General features: G+C 39.3%; 1 protein-coding gene across 1 annotated transcript in view; it reads right to left on the reverse strand.

Moving 5' to 3' along the window:
* Nucleotides 1-16,814, reverse strand: part of Kif11 (kinesin family member 11) — a 40,475-nt gene extending 23,661 nt beyond the window's left edge. Inside the window, exons 1-8 of the mRNA XM_005385823.2 lie at nucleotides 16,465-16,814; nucleotides 7,654-7,786; nucleotides 7,323-7,420; nucleotides 7,157-7,235; nucleotides 4,188-4,373; nucleotides 3,937-4,061; nucleotides 1,769-1,859; nucleotides 1,291-1,533 (exon numbers count right to left, since the gene is read on the reverse strand). Of these exons, the coding sequence (XP_005385880.1) occupies nucleotides 1,291-1,533; nucleotides 1,769-1,859; nucleotides 3,937-4,061; nucleotides 4,188-4,373; nucleotides 7,157-7,235; nucleotides 7,323-7,420; nucleotides 7,654-7,786; nucleotides 16,465-16,541 (1,032 nt within the window). The 5' untranslated portion in view covers nucleotides 16,542-16,814. The remainder of the gene's footprint in view (nucleotides 1-1,290; nucleotides 1,534-1,768; nucleotides 1,860-3,936; nucleotides 4,062-4,187; nucleotides 4,374-7,156; nucleotides 7,236-7,322; nucleotides 7,421-7,653; nucleotides 7,787-16,464) is intronic.
* Nucleotides 16,815-21,210: the final 4,396 nt, after the last annotated feature.

Here is a 21,210-nt window from a genome sequence, read left to right on the forward strand (position 1 = left end):
CACATGCTAAATGAAAGAAGCCAGTCATAAAAACACATATAACTGGAATATTGTAGGATTGTATTTACATGAAATGTCCAGAAAGGCAAATCTGTAGACACAAAAAGTAACTATAAAGTTGAGTGTTGTGGCACATGCCTGTCTTTCCAGCAACTCAGAAGGCTGAAAAGGAAGACTGCAAGCTCATGGCCAGCATGGGCAAAATGCAGAGAGAGCACCAGCATGAGCTGGTCATGTACAGTAATGGACCAATTGCCTAGAAAGCATGAGGGACTCTGTTTAATCCTTTACACCCGCTTCATCACCCCCAAAAGTAGTAGTTAGTACTGACAGTGGAGGGAATGAAAAGTGTTTACTGCTAACAATTTCAGGGTGATAAATTTTTTTTTTTTTTTTGAAGACAGGGTCTCACTATCTAGTTCAGGCTGACCTTGGACTCACTATGTAGCCAAGGCTGGCCTCAAACTCACAGCAATCCTCCTACCTCAGCCCCCTGAGTGCTGGGATTACTGGCATGTGCCACCATACCTGGCCAATAAAAATGTCTTAAACTTAGGTTTTAGTGATGTTTGCAAAACTCTCAATATACTGAAATCATTACATTAATATATTTTATACAAATAGACTTTAAGGCAAATGAATTATATCACAATAAATACTTTTTTTAAATGAAAGAGTTGGAGACCTAAAATCTTTTCTAGTACCATTTAAAGCAGATGATAACAATAAAATAAGAGCAAAGCCAGGTGTGGTGGTGCATGCCTGTAATTCCAGCACTTGGAAGGCTGAGGCAGGAAGATTGCTGTGAGTTCGAGACCACCCTGGGCTACAAAATGAGCTCAAGGTCAGCCTGAACTGTATAGCAAGACCCTGCCTCAAAAAGAGAAAAATAAATAAATAAAATAAGAGCAGATTTATCATCTTTGCTAGATCTCTAGATTCCCCTCTGTTTCTACATATTCAATCTCAATTTCAGAGCTATCTAAGCAGCCTCTGTAATACCAGAATTCACCTGACCCACTCGAAGTCCTCAGTGAAATTTCAATGAACTAGCCACTGCTAATGATCCAAAGTAATTTTCTTTGAAGACAGTATAGAAGTCATTACATAATCATAAATTAAACTGTTTTTTTGTTGTAGTATTCTCTAAGATATATCCATATGCAATGTCCAGATTTATTTATACTACAGTATAAAATGAATGAAGCTAATAAATAAACTTTTAAAATATGTGATAGCTAAGTAAGAACTATAGCTCCTACACTTGCGGTTTCTTTTCGAAGGGCTTACCTCAACATTGAGAGATGCGGGAGAAATTGTTGCAATTATAGATGTTCTGGTACGGCCCCCGAGAGAATCTTGGAGGATTCGAGTTAGTTTAGATTCTCGATAAGGAACATGAGGTGTTTTTTCTACAAGAGCAGTAATCACCCTTCCCAAAGTCAACAGAGATTGATTGATATTTCCAGCTTCCCGGGCTCTCTTGTCAACAGCTCCAGAACGGCCAATGTTTTCACTTCCTGCAAGATCAACCTTGAATTTGAAAAATAAAAAGTCAATCCACTGGATCTGGATTCAATGATGTTCATTTTATATTACACATAATGTGCTAAATACCCAGCAAAATTAATTTTCTATAACGAATTTCTTCTTCCACTATGAAGTCAACAACCAAATGACTACAAACACATCATCTATAAGTACAAAATTGCAAGCTGCTCTATGAGGTCAACAAGAATTAAACAGTGATATTAAGGTAAAGGCTTACCAAGTTCAACTTTCCAATTTTAACAAGTTCTTCTCCATCAATTGTCGTTTCTTTCATATGTATTGTAACAGAAAAAACTGAGTGGGAACGACTAGAAAACAAGATAAAAGGTGCCCATTCATTACAATGTAAAACATTATTTACTTCCTACAAAATACTCAAGACAGTAAAGAAAGATCTAAATCCACAAGGCTAGACAAACAATATTATTAAATAGCGATATCAATAAGATTTTGGAAGACAGGTGAAAGAACAATGCTTAGCTTTTTGCTGTCTTGCTCATTCTGCCTGTAGGGGACACTCCAATAAGTTACTTGGAAATACACTAAAAGACTTAGATCTAGAATTTTCAGGCACCTCTGAAAGCTGGATATAGGGCATGGTCAGGACAGTTGCGGGCTGTTTCAGAGATAAAGGCTCCCAATTAGTTTCCCTGTTCATAAGAACCACTTCTAATATGTCATTACCATAATTTCAAATAGTACTAGGCAAGCCAACAAATTACTCCCACTCCATGTCAACTGCTTTGTAAGTACATTCCTCTGTTCTGAGAAAGACATCAGAAATAGGTAATTCCTCTTCCTCAACAGCAAAAATAGGGGGGCAGGGATATAGCTCAGTGGCCCAGCACCTGCTGGCAAGTGTAAGGTCCTGAGCTGGATTCCCCATACCAAAAAGAAAACAAAACAAATCCAGCAAAAATAGTAAATCACAGATTACTAAAATGATCCCTGCTAGATTCCAAAGTGTTCAAAAGTTCCAGGTGTGGTGGTACATACAAATAAATCTAGCTACTAGGGAGAATGAGTAAGAAGGATTGAAAGTTTGAAGCTCCTGCCTCAAATCTAATTTTCAAAAGGTTGGGGATATAACTCAGTAGTAGAGCATTTCCTCAGCAGTCATAGGGCTCTGGATCCAATGCTAGTAGCAGACATACAACCTGTTCAAAAGTATACCTTATGCTAACACTGACGTTCAGATTTTACTTTATCTTACAGACAAAATTACATAGATGCCCAAAGGCATCTTTCTTTTCACACAAATGGCCATTGGCAAATATCATTATTATGACTGTTACTGTTGTTGACAACTGGCTGGGAATGTGGTAACTTTTAATTTTTTCCTTTGTACTTTTCATGTTATTTAAAAGGTTTTATAAGTAGCTTTTTTTTTCTTTTTTGGCAGTACTGGTGATTGAACTTAGGCCTTGAACTGAGCTATATCCCTAGGCCTTTTTATTTTTTATTCTGAGATAGGGTCTCACGAGGTTGCCCAGTGTGGCCTAGAATTGCAATTCTCCTGCCTCAGACTCCAGAGCGGCTGGAGTCTAACCTTCTAAACCTTTGATTATCACTCCTCTCTGACCAAAGAGCAAAAGAACATGCACCACCACACTCACCAGACTATTTTTATTATAAAAATTATTTAAATGATTTTAAGTTACAGAAAGGGACAAAGTACAAGGATTGCCATAAATGAAAATATAAGTCTAAGTTATAATATTTATCTCATGGTTTTCTATCATTACCCACCAATCTCTAATCCAGAATTATAGAATTAATGCAATCAAGCACAGAAGTCAATGCTGATTTGGGAAAAATGAATTAATTTTTCCTTCCTGTTTCAGAGATAAAGGCTCCCAATTAGTTTCCCTGTTTATGACACACATTCAAAAAATGTGATCTTTACTCAGGTCTACATACAAGAAAAAGGGAGTTCCTAAGTCATACAAATTTATAGAATAGGAATTTTATATTTCAGTGGAAGACATTTAGAGAAAATAAATTTGACCCTTTCTCCCCACAAAAAAGGCAGTTTTAGTAACCACATGGCTCTGAACATTTTAAATGAAGTCATTTTCAAATAAAGATTTGACCCAGATGTGGTGGTGCAAGCCTAGAATCAAAGCACTCTGGGAGTTTGAGGCAGGAGGATTAAAAGTTGAAGCCTCATCTGGGCAACTTAGTGACCTAGCAAAATCTTACCTCAAAATAAAAACTAAGCCAGGAATGGTGGCCCATGACAACAGTCCCAGCACTTGGGAAGCTGAGGCAAGAAGATCATGGTGAGTTTGAAGCCAGCCTGTGCTACACAGTGAGTTCGAGTCCAACCTGAACTACATGAGACCCTGCCTTAAAAAAAAAAGAAATGAAACATGGTCTTCTGACCTGGAGTACGCGTTCATCAAAGTTGCCGCAGTTGTCCTTTTTGCTGCTCCCTTCTCCAAAATTTGATAGACTTCATCCTTGTTGTGTACTGTAATTTCTTCTAAACCTTTGATTATCACTCCTCTCTGACCAAAGAGCAAAAGAACATTCCATTAAACTGGTTAAAAAAAATGGTAACAACAAAAAACTGACTTCTTAAAGCCTCACCCATAAAAAATTAGGAAACATTCCATCTTATAACACTGAGTTACCTTGTTACGAGGATCATCAAACATCTGTAGTCTCTCAGAAACATCAGAAGAAGGATTAAGAAGATCAAAAAGTTCTTCATTATAGATTTCCAACAGAGACACTTTGACTGAAAATTCAGTACCATTATCAGTAAGTTTCTCAAAAATTTGATGAAGTGTGCGTGGAATTATTCCAGCCAAAGGATCCTGAAATTACGTTAAATAAGGATCAAAATAAAGGAAAAGTGGCATTTATGGTAGCAGATAAAATATATATAATAAAGGCCTTCTTTAATGTGTTTAAACAGAAGTACAGTCAGGTCTCCAGATTCACTGATTCTGCATTCTACCAACCAGGTATAGAAAAATATATGAAAAGAAATGTTGCATCTATACTAAACATATAGTGTTTTTTCTTATCATTATTTCCTAAACAATACAGTGTAAGAACTGTTTATATAGCATTTACATTGTATTAGGTATTATAAGTAATGTAGAGATGATTTAGGTATATGGGAGGATGGACAAAGATTTTACGCAAATACAGTACCATTTAAGAGATTTGATTTGTTTGTTTTAGTCCTGGGAATTGAACTCAGGACCTTGCACTTGCCAGGCAGGCACTTATGCCACTGGGCTATATCCCCCGCCCTCATTTAAGAGATTTGAGCATTGTGGATTTTTGGTATGGGCAGGAGAGAAGAGGCAGTTAGCCTGGACACCAAGGGACAACCACACACCAAAGCAACTTAAAAACACATGTCTGCTTAATAGTATTCTTCAGACCTCTCACGTCAGTCATCTTCTTACCTGAGAACTGCACAGACACCAACCAAACCAAGCTACTTTATATAACTTTTTTGTTTGTTTGTTTGTTTTGTCTTTTTTGGGACAGGGTCTCCTTATGCAGTTCAGGCTGCCCTTGAGCTCACTTTGTAGCCCAGGCTGGTCTCAAACTCACAACGATTCTCCTGCCTCAGCCTCCCAAGTGCTGGGATTACAGGTATGCGCTACCACACCTGGCTTTTTCTTTTTTTTAAAATTGTTGTACTGGTGACTGAAGTCAGGGCCTTTGTACCAGATTACATCTCTAGTTCTTTTTTTTTTTTTTTTTTTTTTTAATTTTTAATTCTGAGACATAATCTCTCTCAGTTGTCCAGGCTGGGCTCAAACTAGGAAAGAATCAAGCTACTAAGAAGGCCAAGTTAAATAATCCTACCCAACTTTCCTCATAAGTAAATAATACCACCGTTTAAATTTTAAAAATGGCCCATTGATGAGTATGTTTTCTAATTCTGACAAAAAACAAGGATGTTTCTCAAATATATGTGTCCTTAACAAAATTAAGTCTCTAAATTTTGAAACTATAAGCCAATTTCATATTTTCATAGTTATAACTTCCTAACTTTATTGACCACAGGTAATGTAAGTTAATAACTAAGCGCCCTGATTTAAACACATCTTTGTGAAATGTACTATATACTTTTTACAGTATTAAACAACACAGTGGTCTTAATGTCTGAACACTCAAGGTTATCATTAATAAAGTACCATATCATTCCTTGTGCTTTTATTTCCTCACTCAAAAGCCCTTCCGTTCAAACCCTGCACATACGACTACTATTCCACAATATTACCCCATAGACACAGTTTTATATTCTGTGGTTTCAGTTACTTACAGTTAACTATAGTCTAAAACATTCCATGGAAAGCTACATAAATCAACAATCACTAAGTTTTAATCTTGTACCTGTCAGGACTGGTGTGTGTGTGTGGTAATGGTGACTGAAAACATAGTCTTATAAAAGCTAAGCAAGCACTCTACCACTGAGCTACATCTCCAACCCTTTTTAAAATTTTATTTTGAGACACGGTCTTGTAAATTGCTTAAACTGGCCTCAAACTTGTGATCATCCTGCCTCAGCCTGCTGAGCAGTTGGGAGATAGGTATGTGCCACAGAGCTGAGCTGACTGTGCATCTTTCTGTGTAGCATGGATGATGAAATCTTGCATCATCTAGCTGGGACCTGAAATTACCCCACTGTCCAGCATATGCATACTGTATATGCTACCTGCTGCTAGTCACTTGGTAGCCCTATTGGTTATCAGATCAATTCTTGCGGTACCAGAATGCTAGTGTTCAAGTAAACATTATTTACTTGAGATATTTTGCAACCACATTCATATAACTTTTATTACAGTATATTATTATAATTGTATTTTATTATGAGTCACCGATGTTAATTTATTGTGCCTAATTTATAAATTAGCTTAATCATAGTACATATATACAGGAAAAAACAGAACATATAGTATTTGACACCATCTACTGTTTTAGGCATCCACTGGAAGTCTTAGATCTCACACAATTAAGGGCGGGCCACTGCATTCTGCTCCAATAATTCTATCCCAGAGAGACTTCCTCTTTTATCACCTCAGCTGTGCCTTGTGTTTCTCCTGCCCACAGAAACTATGTATTTCTCAAATAGCAGTGATATATATATATATATATATATATATATGTTCTCTATTTTTTTTTCTTTTAAAAAAAAAGTCTCTCAACCAGGTATGGTGATGCATGCCTAAGGCAGGAGGATCGTTGCAAATATGAGACCAGCCTGGGCCACCTAGTGAGTTTAAACTTAGCCTGAATTACATAGTGAGACTCTGCCTCAAAAAAAAAAGAAAGAAAGAAGAAAGAAAGAAGAAAGAAAAAGGGTCTCTCTACATAGCATAGTCAGGCTAGCCTTGAACTCGCTATGTAGACCAGGCTGCCCTCAAATTCAAGATCCTTCTGCCTCAGCCTCTGGCATGTTGGGATTGCAGGCATGCGCCACCACACCCAGCCCTACCATATATTTTAATTTTATTAGAGTAGTTTATGTCTCACATGAGTACTCTGACATTCTGTATTTCAAGACGGAAACCCAGAACATGTTTTATTCAGCTAATTTCTGCCACATTAGAGATAAACATGTTACAAACAATACCTCCTCCCAGGTATATGCTTCATTAGGTGACCTTTCCCCCTCCATTGTAAAGGTTTTTCCAGTACCAGTTTGGCCATATCTGTCAAGATTTAAAAAAGTGTTACATCAAAATTAAACACACACATCTAAACTTTATCATCAACTTGAAAAATAATGTCCTGCTTACGCAAAGATAGTACAATTATAGCCCATTATAACTTCATCCAGAATTGGACAAACAACACTCCGGTAAACATCAATTTGTTTAGTAGATGCTCCAAAAACCTAAAAACAAAAGCAAAAACAAGATATCTTAAAGAAAAAAAATTATTCATGTTAATAATTTTTGCTTGTAGTATATAATTAAGTAATTCAGCCCACTATAAATCATCTGAGAACTCAAAGAGCCAACTGACATTCACACGGCACACTATATTTCCACAGGAAATGTATGTCAGGATTACTTTACAGTAATAGACTATCAAGTAGCCGCGCCATACTAAGAAGTAGCTAAGTACCATATCGAAAGTGTACGTTTTCCTTGAGCTCTTGTCAGCCAGTCCTCCAGTTCGAACACTGACTTCTTTCCGCGTTTGATCACATTCTACTATTGAGTGGGCGTTAACTTTCCGCTCTGCCAAGTTAAATGGTCTATAAAAAGAAATTCACAGTTACCGAAGAACTCTTAGTAGGTTACACCAAGGGCATTTTCATTAACTGCATTAGTCAAGACAAATGTTAGTGTAAAATTGCGACTATATTGTTGTTGACTTGGATAAATAGATATTAAATGATACTGCTAAAGCAAAGTACAATTATAAGGGTCTCAGTTCCCATAAATACATCTTTAAAAAGATTTTCAAAGATGTGTACATTAGAATTCTAATTGTCCTAGAGAAAATGTTAAAAGAATTTAAATGATGTGAGGTGTGATGGTATCTGTCTGTAATCCCAGCACACAGGAGGTTGAGGCAGGAGAATCACCATAAATTCAAGGCCAGCTTGGGCTACATAGCGAGTTCAAGGTCAGCCTGAACTACATAATGAGATCCTGTCTCAAAAAAAGAATGAATTTAGGTTGTAAAAAATCTAAACTTATATTTCAGAATTTCATTTCCACTATTCTTAAAAATCTGATCAAAAATTTGGTTATGATATAGTAGAAAGAACATGTCAGCTTTGTACTCAAAATTCTAACTTTTTGGTGGCTATCTGGCACCAAATAAAACTAATGACTAATATGTCAAGCACTTTCTATGTGTCAGTTACTCATTTGTCCAACTGCTTATTAAAGCAACGTGATGCCAGGTGTGGTGGCGCACACCTGTAATCCCAGCACTCAGGAGGCCGAGGCAGGAGGATCATTGTGAGTTCGAGGCCAGCCTGGGCTACAAAGTGAGCTCAAGGCCAGCCTGAACTGCAGTGAGACCCAGTGTCAAAAAGACCAAAAAAAAAAAAAAATGTTAAAAGAACATGTGCTAATTCACTTCATCCTCACAATTTACTGTCTCCATTTCTCTCTCTCTCTCTCTCTCTCTCTTTTTTTTTTTTAACACAGTCTTGCTATGTAGTCCAGGCTGGCCTGGAACTCATGGTGATCCTCCTGCCTCAGCCTTGTGAGTGCTGGGATTACAGGCATGCACAACCATTCCTGGCTGTCCACTTTTCAAATGAAGAAACAGGCACAGAAAGTACACTACCCTAACAGAGGGATCTGTGGTTTTTCTGATCATTACTTGATCACCACTACTTCTGATCACTACTTCGTCACTACTTCTGTAGTATTTAAGAGGTATTACTTTAAAACATTACTCCTCAGGGAATCCTTCCTATCCTTCTTGCCCTCACCTGCTCCAACCAAGACCACATTAAAATATTGCTGTAAAAAAAAATCTGCTGTACCTTTTTACAGCACACTTTACACACCCTTTCTAAATATCACCTATCTTAAAATCATTTGTCAGTGGTTCCTAATAGATCTCAGACATGTACAGAAAAAAACTTTATTATTTCCCCAGTGCCCACTACAACGTAGCACACAATAGACTCTCAAGTATTTGCTAAACCACTAATAAATGTCATCATCAGAGGAAATTTAAAAGAATCACAGTCTTGAACCTATGCCCTACGTATTTGACACATAGATGGGCCAAAGGAAGCAATCTCTTGACCTGAATTCATTTTCCCCTGTGAGCAACAGACATCCTTGAAGGAAGGGCCAAATAAGGAATCATCTTCCCTTCATCATTAAACAAATCAAGCTGCCATTTAAGAATATTGTATCTAAACTTCCCTGGCATATATGAATACCTAGCATATTTCTGAGCGGTCAGAAAACCAATTTGTTATCTCAGTAAACTTAACTCCCAGGTAATACCTAGTAATGCTGCCATTTGCCAACTGTACTAATGCTTATTAAAACTCATATGTATGTGCAGTATTAAGAATTCAACAAAAACCAAGTCAGAGCTAACTTATACTGAGGTAGGCCAAGAGTATCGTCAAGGAGCAAAATGGCTGGGGATTTAGCTCAGCAGCACAGCGCCTGCCTGGCAAGCGCAAGGTCATGAGTTCGAATCCCGGTACCGGAAAAAACAAACAAACAAACAAACAAAAATATAAATAAAAATAAAATGGGCTGGGGATTTAGCTCAGCGGCACAGCGCCTGCCTGGCAAGCACAAGGTCGTGAGTTCAATTCCCGGTACCAGAAAACAAACAAACAAACAAAAAAAGGAGCAAAATGCCCTCATGTGGCTAAAGCGTTTTCAATTAGTCTATTATTCTGGTGTTCCTAATTTCTTGCCTGGACATGTGATTAAATTATTGAATAAATAACCATTCAAGTTGTCAGGACTGAGCAGTTGGAAATTCATAGGGATCACACATTGCTATAATTTATTCAAAACTCTCAAGAGGAATGTTAAGGACTATCTATACTACCAGAAACAGTAGTGCCAAGCCATTAGTTTCCTACTCTGACCTTTCTATTCAGAAATTGCAAGGTTTCTGCTGATCACCCTAATAAATTTATCAATTTGTTGGCATCACCATGGTTATGTAAAAGCTCAAACAACGAAAATGGTAAGGGGCTAGGTGTGGTAGCACACACCTATAATCCCAGCACTCAAGGGGCCAAGGTAAAAGGATTGCTGTGAGGCCACTCTGAACTGCATAGTGAAACCCTGTCTCAAAAATGAAAGAAAGAAAGAAAGAAAGAAAGAAAGAAAGAAAGAAAGAAAGAAAGAAAAAAGAAAAGAAAACAAAAGAGAAGAGAAGAGAAGAGAAGGGAAGGGAAGAGAAGAGAAGGGAAGGGAGGAAAGAGAGAAAGAGAGAGAGAAAAGGAGGGAGGGAGAAGGAGAGAGAGAAGGAGGGAGGGAGAGGGAGAGAGAGAAAGAGAGAGAGAGAGAAAGAAAGAATGAGGGAAGGAAAGAGAGAAAGAATGAATATGGTGAGGGAAGGGAAACTGAGGGAAAAAAAATCTCTGGGTTTGGGTTATATATTAATGGTAGAACACTTTTCCTAGCATGTTCAAAGCCTTAGCTTCAATTCTTAGCACTTAAAAAAGAAGAAAAAGAAATTTTTGTCCAGTGGAGAAGTGCTAATTTCATTCATTCCACAAAAAGCCATCAAGTACTTATTACAGATAGAAAATGGGAATACAGCAGAGAATAAAGCAAGAGATCAAGGCCAGCCTGCACTACCTAGCGAGACCGTCTCAAAAAGGAAAAAAAAAAAAAAATGATGGAGGAAGACAGGTAGGTTCTATTTTAGGGTGGTTAGGAAATACTTCTCAGATTTTCATCTGAATTTCACCAGAATATGAAATGTATGGAAACTAGCCATGTGGATATTTTGATGGGAAGGCTTTTCTGGCAGACAGAACAGAAATTGCAAAAGATTTGAGATGAAAAGCAAAGCACATACATTTTTAAAATGTGGGGCTGGGGATACAGCTCGCTGGCATAAGCACCTGCCTGGCAAGTGCAAGGCCCTCAGTTCGATTTCCAGTACCAAAAAAAAAAAAAAAGTTGTGTATGTGCTTAAATGGCCAACAATTGAAGAAATCACAAGGGAGATTTGAAAAATACTTAAAAGTAAATACAAATGAAAACACAACATACCAACCAAAAATGCTAGCATACAACAAAAACATGGCTAAGAGGGAAATTTATACTTATGAGATCTTACATTAAAAAAATAAGCTCGGGGTTGGGGATTTAGCTCACCCGCACAGAGCCTGCCTGGCAAGCGCTAGGTTGTGAGTTCGATTCCCGCTATGCGGGGGGGGACACTAAAAAAAAAAAAGCTCTTAGGGGTGTGGCTCAGTGGTAGAGTCCAGGCTTCTCATGCCCAACACCCTGGGTTCCATACCCGGCATGGCAAGGCAAAACAAAATAAAACAAAACAAAAGTAAGCTAAGATCACAGCAAGGCATGGAGGAGCATGCCTTTAATCTCAGCACTCATGAGGTTGAGACAAAAAGATCTCGAGTTCGAGGCCAGCTTAGTATACATAGCTAGTTAGAGGAAAACCTGGACTACATGGTGAGAAGATCTCAAAAAACCAAAGCCAAAACCAATCAAAGATCTCATATCAACATCCTAAATTTATAATTTAAGAAACTAGAAAAAGAACAAAGGGATCAAGACAAGAGGAAGTAAGTAATAAAGATTAAAGATAAAAGACAAAAAAAGTCAATAAAAAAGTAACAAAATCGATAAGCCCTTAGCTAGAAGGACTGAGGGAAAAAAGAGAGGAGACAGCTAGGTGGGGTGGCACCTACTAGCTACCCCACCTACTAGCTACACACAACCAGTGTGGTACTAGCATAAAGACAAAAATACAGGCAAAGGGAAGAGAATAGAGCCCAAAAAGAAAGCCTCTCATATATAGGCAAAGTAGTTATGACAAGGGGATCAACACCATTCATCAAATAGTGCTGAGAAAACTGGACATTCACATGCAAAAGAGGGAAGTTGCTGAGCATGGTGGTACATGCCTGTAATCACAGCACTCAGGAGGCTGAGGCACGAGGATAGCCAAGGCCAGTGTAGGCTACATTGTGAGTTCAAAACTAACCTAAACTACACGGCAAGACTCTGTCTCAAAAAGAAAGAAAAAAAAAAAAGGCTGGACTCTTATCTAACACTGTATACAAAAATTTAAAATAGGCTGAAGACTAAAGACCAAGAACTACACAACTCAGAAAAAAGGATAGGGCAAAAATTTCATGACACAGGATTTAGCAATGATTTGGATGTCACACCAAAGGCACAAGCAACAACAAAAACAGACAAATTGGATTGCATAAAAATGTTTAGATTTGTGCATCAAAAGACAGTATCAGCAGGGCATGGTGGCCCATAACTATAATTCCAGCACTCTAGGAGATTAAGGATTGCAAGTTCAAGCCCAGCCTAGTCAACTTAGACTCCTGTCTCAAAATAAAAAATAAAAAATGGGCGAAGAGATCTTTCTCAAATGGGAAGGGGATCAAGAGATGGAGGAAAGAGAGAGGAGAAGGAAAGGAAATGAAAAAGGAATTAAGATATGGTACTGACATATACCAACTCCACATAAGAAATGTAAACATTATGTACTGCAAACATGTGCAGACATTCCTTGTTTAATGACCTGTTTGACAACTGTTTGGATTTATGACCTGGTGTTTTTTTTTTTCTGTATGGTTTTGTATATCTTGTTTATAGAGCCTCTATTGTTTTTTTTGGTACAGTATACCTTAATACTGTAATTTTTTGCTGATTATACTATTCTGTACAGTAGTTTTATGTTGTGTTATACTTTACAGTACTGCATGTAAGAGTTATGCAAATAAAAGCAAAGTCATCAAGGTGGAGTTTCCTTCGACCATTTCCTTGTTCTGAATATTGTAATGTACATTCTATATACAATTCCTCATTTAGTGAACAATTCATTTAATGACCTGGTCATGGTAACTGGACTGTCATTAAATGAGGGGAAACTTAGTTTAAAAGCAAAAAAAAAAAAAAAAAAAGATGTTGAGCATAACACAAACACCTGAAAGAAGTTTTTTAAAAATTGAGCTGGGGGTGCTGGGCTTGGTGGCGCATGCCTGTAATCCCAGCACTTGGGAGGCTGAGGCAGGAGGATCGGTGTGAGTTCGAGGCCAGCCTGGGCTACAAAGTGAGCTCAAGGCCAGCCTGAACTGTATAGTGAGACCCTGTCTCAAAAAGACATAGAAACAGCAACAACAAAAAAAACAAAAAACAAAAAACTGAGCTGGGCATATAGCTCAGCAGGAAGGCCTTTAGTTTACAAAGACAATCCACAGAATGGGATAAAAATTACATAGATCATATACTTGGAAAGGGATTAATATCCACATTATACAGAGAACTCCTAAAAGTCAATAATAAAATTCAATTAAAAATAGGCAAAGGACTTAAATAGCCATTTCTTCAAAGATATAGAAGTGAGTGATAAGCACAGGAAAAGATGGGAAATGTAAACCAAAACTATAAAGAAATAACACTTCTACTAGCATGGCTACCCTTAAGAAAACATTCAATAATAAGGACTGGTGACAACGTGGTGAACTGGGACACTTCTGCACTGTTGGTAGAAACGTAAAATGATATAGTCACTGTTGAAAATAGGATGTTAGCGCCTCAAGAAAAATTAAGAATTATTATGTGATCTAGCCATTCTATTTCTGGCTAAACAATCAAAAAAATTTAAAACAGAGTTTCAAAGAGATATTTGCATACTGATGTCCCAACAGCACTATTTACAAAATCTAAAATGTGGAAGCAACCCAAGTGTCCATCGAAAAATGATTGCACAAAATGTGGCATATGCATTTAGGAGCATATTACACAGCCTTTAAAAGTGAAGGAAATTCTGGTTGCACCAGGAAGGCTATTTGAAGGGGAAAAGTAAGCATAAAAGAAAAAACAAAAGAAGGCAAATAGCTGGGAATGGTGGTGCATGCCTGTAATCACAGCACTCGGGAGGCTGAGGCAGGAGGATCATTGCAAGTTCAAGACCAGCCTGGGTGGGCTACAAAGACAGCTCAATGCCAGCCTGAACTACATAGTGAGACCCTGTCTCAAAAAGACCAAAAAAAAAGGCAAATAAACCTCTTTATACCAAAATTATTGTACATATATTAGACATAACCTATGCACTTTCCATTGGTACTAAAGTGAAAGAAATCTCTCTAAGGCATGTGTTACAAGGTAATAATTACCTGTGAGCGGGGAGGGAGAGTAAAGTGAAAGAATCCATAGGAGGCTCTAGCAACAACCATCCCTTCATTTCTTAATTGGGGGTGATGGATACGCAAATATTTGTTGCACTGTTCTTTGGAATATTTTTGTATTTATTTTATTTTGGTTTTTTAAGACAGGGTCTTGCTATGTAGCCCAAGCTGGCCTCGAACTCTAAGCAACTCTCCTGCCTCAGCCTCCTGAGTGCTGGGATTACAGGTGTGTGCCCACCTGTAGAATGTTTTTATAAGTGTGAACTATTTTACAAGTAACAATAATAAAAGAAATCAAATGCCAAGCATGGTGGTGCACATCTGTAATCCCAGCACTCAGGGCTGAGTAAGGAGGATTGTGGTGAGTTTGAGGCCTGCCTGGAATAACTTAGTGAGACTGTGTCTCAAAAAAAAAAAAAAAAAAAAAAAGCCACCAGAAAGAACCAAAAGAATTAAAAGCACATAGAAAAGTTAATATGGCCTGGCTTTATTACACAAAAATATTTAAAATTTTCCATTTGATATATGTGCTGTTAATTTAAAATCTTTTTAAAAATCTTCAAAACCAAAAACCCTGAAACACAACTGCTAAATGTTCTTGGCCAGACTTCAGGTTACCAGCAAGTTTCCGCTCTGAAACTTAGCTTTTACCTCTACCATCTAAAGTTGAATTCACCACAGCTAAGTAAACAAGAATCTAAGAAAGTTTGTTGATAGAGGTTTTTCAAAATAATCTCTTCATTTTAGAACACTTTCAGATTCATAGAAAAGTTGCAAGAACAAAAGCAGACACACACTATAAACCACAGACAACCTCTAAAAAGTTAAATATGTTGAAGTCTAACTAAACAAGTTTCTACAGCTACGTTCTTCCTCCACTCCTTCATTTTAAAATTGAGAAGTTGATGGCACTTTCTGTAGTCCCAGCTACTTGGGAGGCTGAGGCAGTAGAATCACTTTAATACAGGAGTTTGGGGCCAGAATGGAAAATATAGCCAGACCCCACCTCAGAAAAGACGAAGGAAGGAGGAAAGAGAAAAGAAAAAGAAAAGAAAGAGAGAGACTGAGAGAGAAAAGTGAGAAGTTATTTGGAAACCAAATAACTGTGAGAACAGTTATTTGGAAACCAAATAACTGTGAGAACAGCTTAACATCCCTATACAACCCATCCCAAAATTCTCTCTTTTAGTCTGTGAACAGTCAGAAGAAAGAGAAGTTCCAGCGCTGCCAGATACCTACACTAACTTACATTGTCTTGATCTTCATAAAATCACTTTTTAATTTAACTTGCAAGGTTTAAACTCAGTAATGTGCATTTTTAAATAGAGATGAAGACACTGCACTTAGTATAAAGAGAACACATGACTGATTACTATTTAGAAGCGATAGAGATGACAACCCCAAGATAAGGCTGCAAGACAGGTGTGCAGCCTATTTCCTTACTGACAAACTGCATGAAGTCGCACGGAAAAGTGACACCTAAATCTTTATAGACATTAGTTAAAAACGAGTAACGCGCTTTTCAGTAAAGAATGATCAAATTTGTCTAATGAATAGCAGTCTAGCTATAATGTCATATAAACACCTAGAAGTACAGCCAGGTGGGATGGCACACGCCTGTAAACCCAGCACTCCAGGGGCTGAGACACCAGCATCGCTGCAAATTCACGGCTAACCTGAACTACAATAGCGAGACCGCGTCTCAAAAAAGCAAAAACAAAAACAAAACAAAAAACCCCAAACATCTAAAAGTAGATACTAGCCAGGCTAGTATCGCGGCGCACACCTGTAACCCCAGCATTCAGGAGACTGAGGCAGGACTACTGAAAGTTCGACGCCAGCCTCAAAAATACATAGTGAGCTCACAGCCTGGACTACAGAGAGACCCTGTCTCAAAAAATAAAGTAGACCTTAATTTGGATCCCACCGCAACCTAGGATAATTTTTGTCAAATAGACCTCGGGAAACCAAGAAACAGATCTGATCCCTCGAAAGATGCAAACATTATTCCTCGCCCGGCCGCGCACAGAAGAGAGCACAGCAGCAAAGCCCCGGCGCTCGGAACACTGCCAGCTTCTCCCTACCTGCACCTCACCACCACCTGGATGTTCTTCCCCTTATCGTCTTTCTTCTTCGCAGAGGGATTCTGCTGGGACGCCATGACTGTTCAGCCAGAGTCAAAGCCGGCCCGCGGACTCGGTCCGGGTGGGGCGCGGAGGGGCTAGGCGATAGCCGGGGGCCTGGGTGCCCGCCTCCTCTACCGGGTGTTGACTGGGCTGGGAGGACCCACGAAAGCAGCGCGGCGTCCCCGGGTCCACCCGGGACTCAGGCCGTGGCGCAAGTTTCCTCACAGCCAAACCACGGAATCTCCAATCATGTCCCAGCCTCGGACCTGACCAACGACTCCGCGCCTCAATTTGAAAAAGCAGCGGAGTTGCCGGGCCAATAGCAGCGCGAGTGCGCAAGGCACCATGGGAAATGGTGTCATCACTGGAGCCCGCCCTCGGGACTGGCGCCTGCGGGAAAGTGAAAAGCCGGTAGGGTGCCGAGACCCAGGACTCCTAGAGTAGAGGAGTTGGGGAAATGTTCTGTGGTCCTTTAGTGTGTCCTTGTTCAAGTCACATAATGCCGCTAATCCAAAATTCTCTCATCTGAAAACGGAAATAATAGGAACCGTCCCAGAGGGTTGTGGTGAGAACTGATGCGCCTCTACGGGTAAGTAGGTTAGATCAGCACAGTGAGCGCTCAGGAAAAGCGGACCGTGGTTGTAGTTATAAGCTTTTAAGAGTTGTGTGGAAGCACAGAAGGGGGATCTACAGCGAGCCGCCTTCTCCAAGGCAGCGTCCACAATAGTCCTGAAGTATAATTAGGAAGTGTTAAGAACTAAGGGTATCACGGGTTCTACCAAGTCGTGAAGTAGACACTGAATGTCACTTGGAGGACTATGAATTTATCCCTTAGTTGATGAGACGGCCTCTTGAACTGGTTCCAGGCGACAAAGCAAGGGTTTCCTGTTTTAAGCCGATGCGCTGCGGGTTGTACTTGGGTTTAAAGAAGTCACTCATACACGCAGGCGCTGCCTACAACTCCCAGCATGCCATGCTCGCTGCCTGTGGCACGTGACTTCCGGCTCTCCGTAGGAGCGTCTTAAAGGGGACTAGGCCATTTAGTAAGCCTGTCTTGCGCTCCGGAAATGCTGCTTCAGACCGCTACACCTTGAGCTAGTCCTAAAGCTACCCTTCTGGGCCACACAGCCAATGGGAACCGTCATTTTAGCCTCTTATGTAACAGCCAGGTGCAGTGGAAAACTTTCCTGTATCCTTCTTGTGCCTCCACCTAAAAACATCCACAGCTTACCGCTGGTCATATCCATTCTGCACAGCTGTCTACTGATAACTTGCCTTAGGTGGTTCACTGGCAGCTTTACAATGGACCTAACCCAATGGAACTCTTTATCCCCTTATCTGCACCCTAATCTTTCTCGTCTGGACGGCTGGTGCTAACCAGAATCTTTTGGCTCCTCAACGTCCAGGGAAATCCTTTTATCTCCTGTGCCACTGCCCTAGTCCAAGGTTTTTATCCTTTTTCCAGAAGAAACTTAAGAGGTAATCAATTTTTCTTAAGTTTCACTTTTTCTGCTCTTTTCTCATTTCCTGCTACATTTACACAGGGAGGATAATAGCTTTTTTTTTTTTGGTCTTTTTGAGACAGGGTCTCACTATGCAGTTCAGGCTGGCCTTGAGCTCACTTTGTAGCCCAGGCTGGTCTCTAACTCACAACGAGCCTCCTGCCTCAGCCTCCCGAGTGCTGGGATTACAGGCGTGCACCACCACGCCCGGAGATGGTAATAGTTTTTAAAAAATAGTTATGCACTTCATCTGTGCCCCTTCCTCCAGGGATAGTGAACCCAGGCCCTCTGCACTGAGCAACATTCCCAGGGTCTGGCCAAGTCACTAAAATGCCCAGCCTGGGTTCAAAAGTGTGATCCCCCTGCCTCAGCCTCCCAGAGTACTGGGATTACAGGTGTGGCCACCACATCCAGCCCCCTCATCCAATATCAATCCCTCATTGAGTACTTTGTGTGGGCAGGGTTCAGAAAACATGGGCTGGATTATTGCACAGGCCTCAAGACTAAATGTAATGGAAAGAGCCACAGTCTGAGGAACGTATAAAAGTTTGTAGATTAAGCAGGTGGTTGTTTCATATTGCCCTTGTAGAAATCAAGCTAATAATTAAAAATTGAAAGTCTGCCTACAATTAGAAATTACTTGGGTTTTTTGTTGTTTTGATTTTTGTTTGATTGTTTTTTGTTTTGAGACAGGATCTCACTATGTAGTTCAGGCTGGCTTTAACTCACTGTGTAGCTTAGGCTGGCCTCAGACTCATGGTGATCATCCTGCCTCAGACTCCTGAGTGATGGGATTACAAGCATGTACTACCGCACCCGGCCTACTGACAGTATTTTAAATGTAGCTGAGCTGGATTCTACTAATGTAACATTACTGCAGATGTCTATGGTCTAGCATTTCTCTTTCAAAGAGTGTGTACAGTTCATGTATAAAATATTTTAAGTTGATTTTATTTTTCTTAAAGTAAAATATACACATTTTTAATTAAGCAGTACTTCTAAAAGTCTTATGAGGGGGCTGGGGATTTAGCTCAGCGGCACAGTGCCTGCCTGGCAAGTGCAGGGTTGTGAGTCTGATTCTCGGTACTGGAAAATAAAATAAAATAAAATAAAAGTCTTATGAGAACAAAAACTTATCTCCTTAACCTGCCCCAGTGCCTTCAGATCTCTACCCAAGCAGCAACCACTTTCAACTCTTTCAGTTATTCTTTACCTAGCATTGGCACATTTCCAGTTTTGCAAGAAATTTGTATATACTGTTATTTTTTGGTTAATTAGTTTTAGACAATATTTGTTGATTTATTATAGATGAAGATTTAATTCTAAAATTTACCATCCCTCTGCTTTCTCTGCCTCATGTACTTAACAGTACAATTTTTAGATAAATCAAAACTCTATTTAGATTATTATGCATAGTCATACCACAGCATTTCATTTTGGTAACTGGACTAGAAATTCTGCAGTGACACGCTTTGGTGTGCATTTATTTTCATCCATTGTGCTAAGTGCTCAGAGAATCCTTTCAGTCTGTCAGTTTATTTCCTTCAATTCTGGGAAATGTTTTTTAATTATTCATTGACTATTTTGCTCATATTCTTTGTTCATTGGGTTTTTGTTTTTTTGTTTTTTTTTTTTTTTTTTGGTACCAGGAATCAAACTCAGGACCTCATGCTTGCCAGGCAGGCGCTTGTGCTGCTGAGCTATATCCCCAGGCCTGTTCATTGTTTTTGAAACTCAATGTACAGATAACTAGATTTCTACTTCCCAGCAATTATTACTAATATTTTGATCTATTTCTTTCCAATTGTCTGTATTTTAATAACTGAAGTCATAATTGAATATATACTTTTGTATCCAAAATTAATATAACTGCCCATTGTGATGGTGCATGGCTGTAATGTCATCACTTGGGATGCTCAGGCAGGAGGACTGTCACAAGTTCAAGGGCAGTCTGGGCTACATAATGAGTTCAAGGCCAGCCTGGACTGCATAGCAAGACCCTGTCTTGAAAAAAAATTATATAATTTAAGCATTCTTCCATGACCTTAAAAATTCTTTATTTAAGAATCAACAAATGGGATCATATCAAATTTAAAAGCTTCTGCACAGCAAAGGGAACAACCAACAGAGTGAAGGGACAACATACAAAATGGGTTAAAAATAAAATTGCCAGCCATAGCTCAGACAGAAGACAGAAGAATATAAAAGAACTAAAAAAATTAAGAGTCCCCCCAAATAAAAGACCAAATCAAAAAATGGACAACTGAAATGAATAGAAACTGCTTGAAGAAATACAAATGGGCAATAAATACATGAAAAAATGTTCAATATCTCTCTCTGGCCAGTAGAGAAATGCAAATTAAAACAACACTGAGATTCTTACACTAGAAAGAATGGCCATCATCATGAAATCAAGTAATAACAAATGCTGGAGGGGCTGCAGGGAAAAAAGGAACGCGCCTACACTGTTGGTGGAAAGGTATACTAGTCCAGCCACTGTAGAAATCAGTATGGAGATTCCTCAAAAAACTGAAACTGTCAATTCCATTTGACCTAGCTATTCCCCTTCTAGGTATCTTCCCAAAAGAATTAAAGCCATCATATTACAATGATACATGCATATCTATGTGTGGAGGACCACCAGGGCAGCTCTCCTTAAAAGAAGAGCATTTGTCTCCATTTTGGCTAAACCTGGCCCTATTTGTGTGTATTGATATGTACAGAGCTGGCTAGGATATTTCTTTTATCTCCTCAACTGGCTTACAATGCAAGTGGGTCTAGCTGAGGTGCCAATGTGTAGCCTTTAAAGCAATGGGACAGGTCACTGATGCCTCACCTACAGCTCCCAAGTAGTATGTATGAGCTAGGCTGAGTGATGCCACGCTGTCAGCTGAGACTGGAGGCTCGAGAAAGAATCTATGACATCTCAGGCTATGAAGACTAGACATCAAAGCCGAAGCACTAACTCCTAAACACAAGATACTTACTCATCTGTGATATGCAGATTATACTGTCTCTCTCTCTCTCTCTTTCCCTCTCTCTCTCTCAGCATCGTGCAGAGGTGCTATCAGGCCTCCTACCTAGCCCAGCTCACAACACTCATGTACTTCTTGCCCTTCTCTCCGTGAGTCACTCATCCCCAAGCCACTCCCTCTTCACCAGTTAATAAAACCCAGGTTCGGCCCTGGGTTGAGGCCTATGT

This window comes from Chinchilla lanigera, unplaced genomic scaffold (genome assembly GCF_000276665.1).
Source record: "Chinchilla lanigera isolate Chin_1 unplaced genomic scaffold, ChiLan1.0 scaffold00024, whole genome shotgun sequence".
Taxonomy (NCBI): domain Eukaryota; kingdom Metazoa; phylum Chordata; class Mammalia; order Rodentia; family Chinchillidae; genus Chinchilla; species Chinchilla lanigera.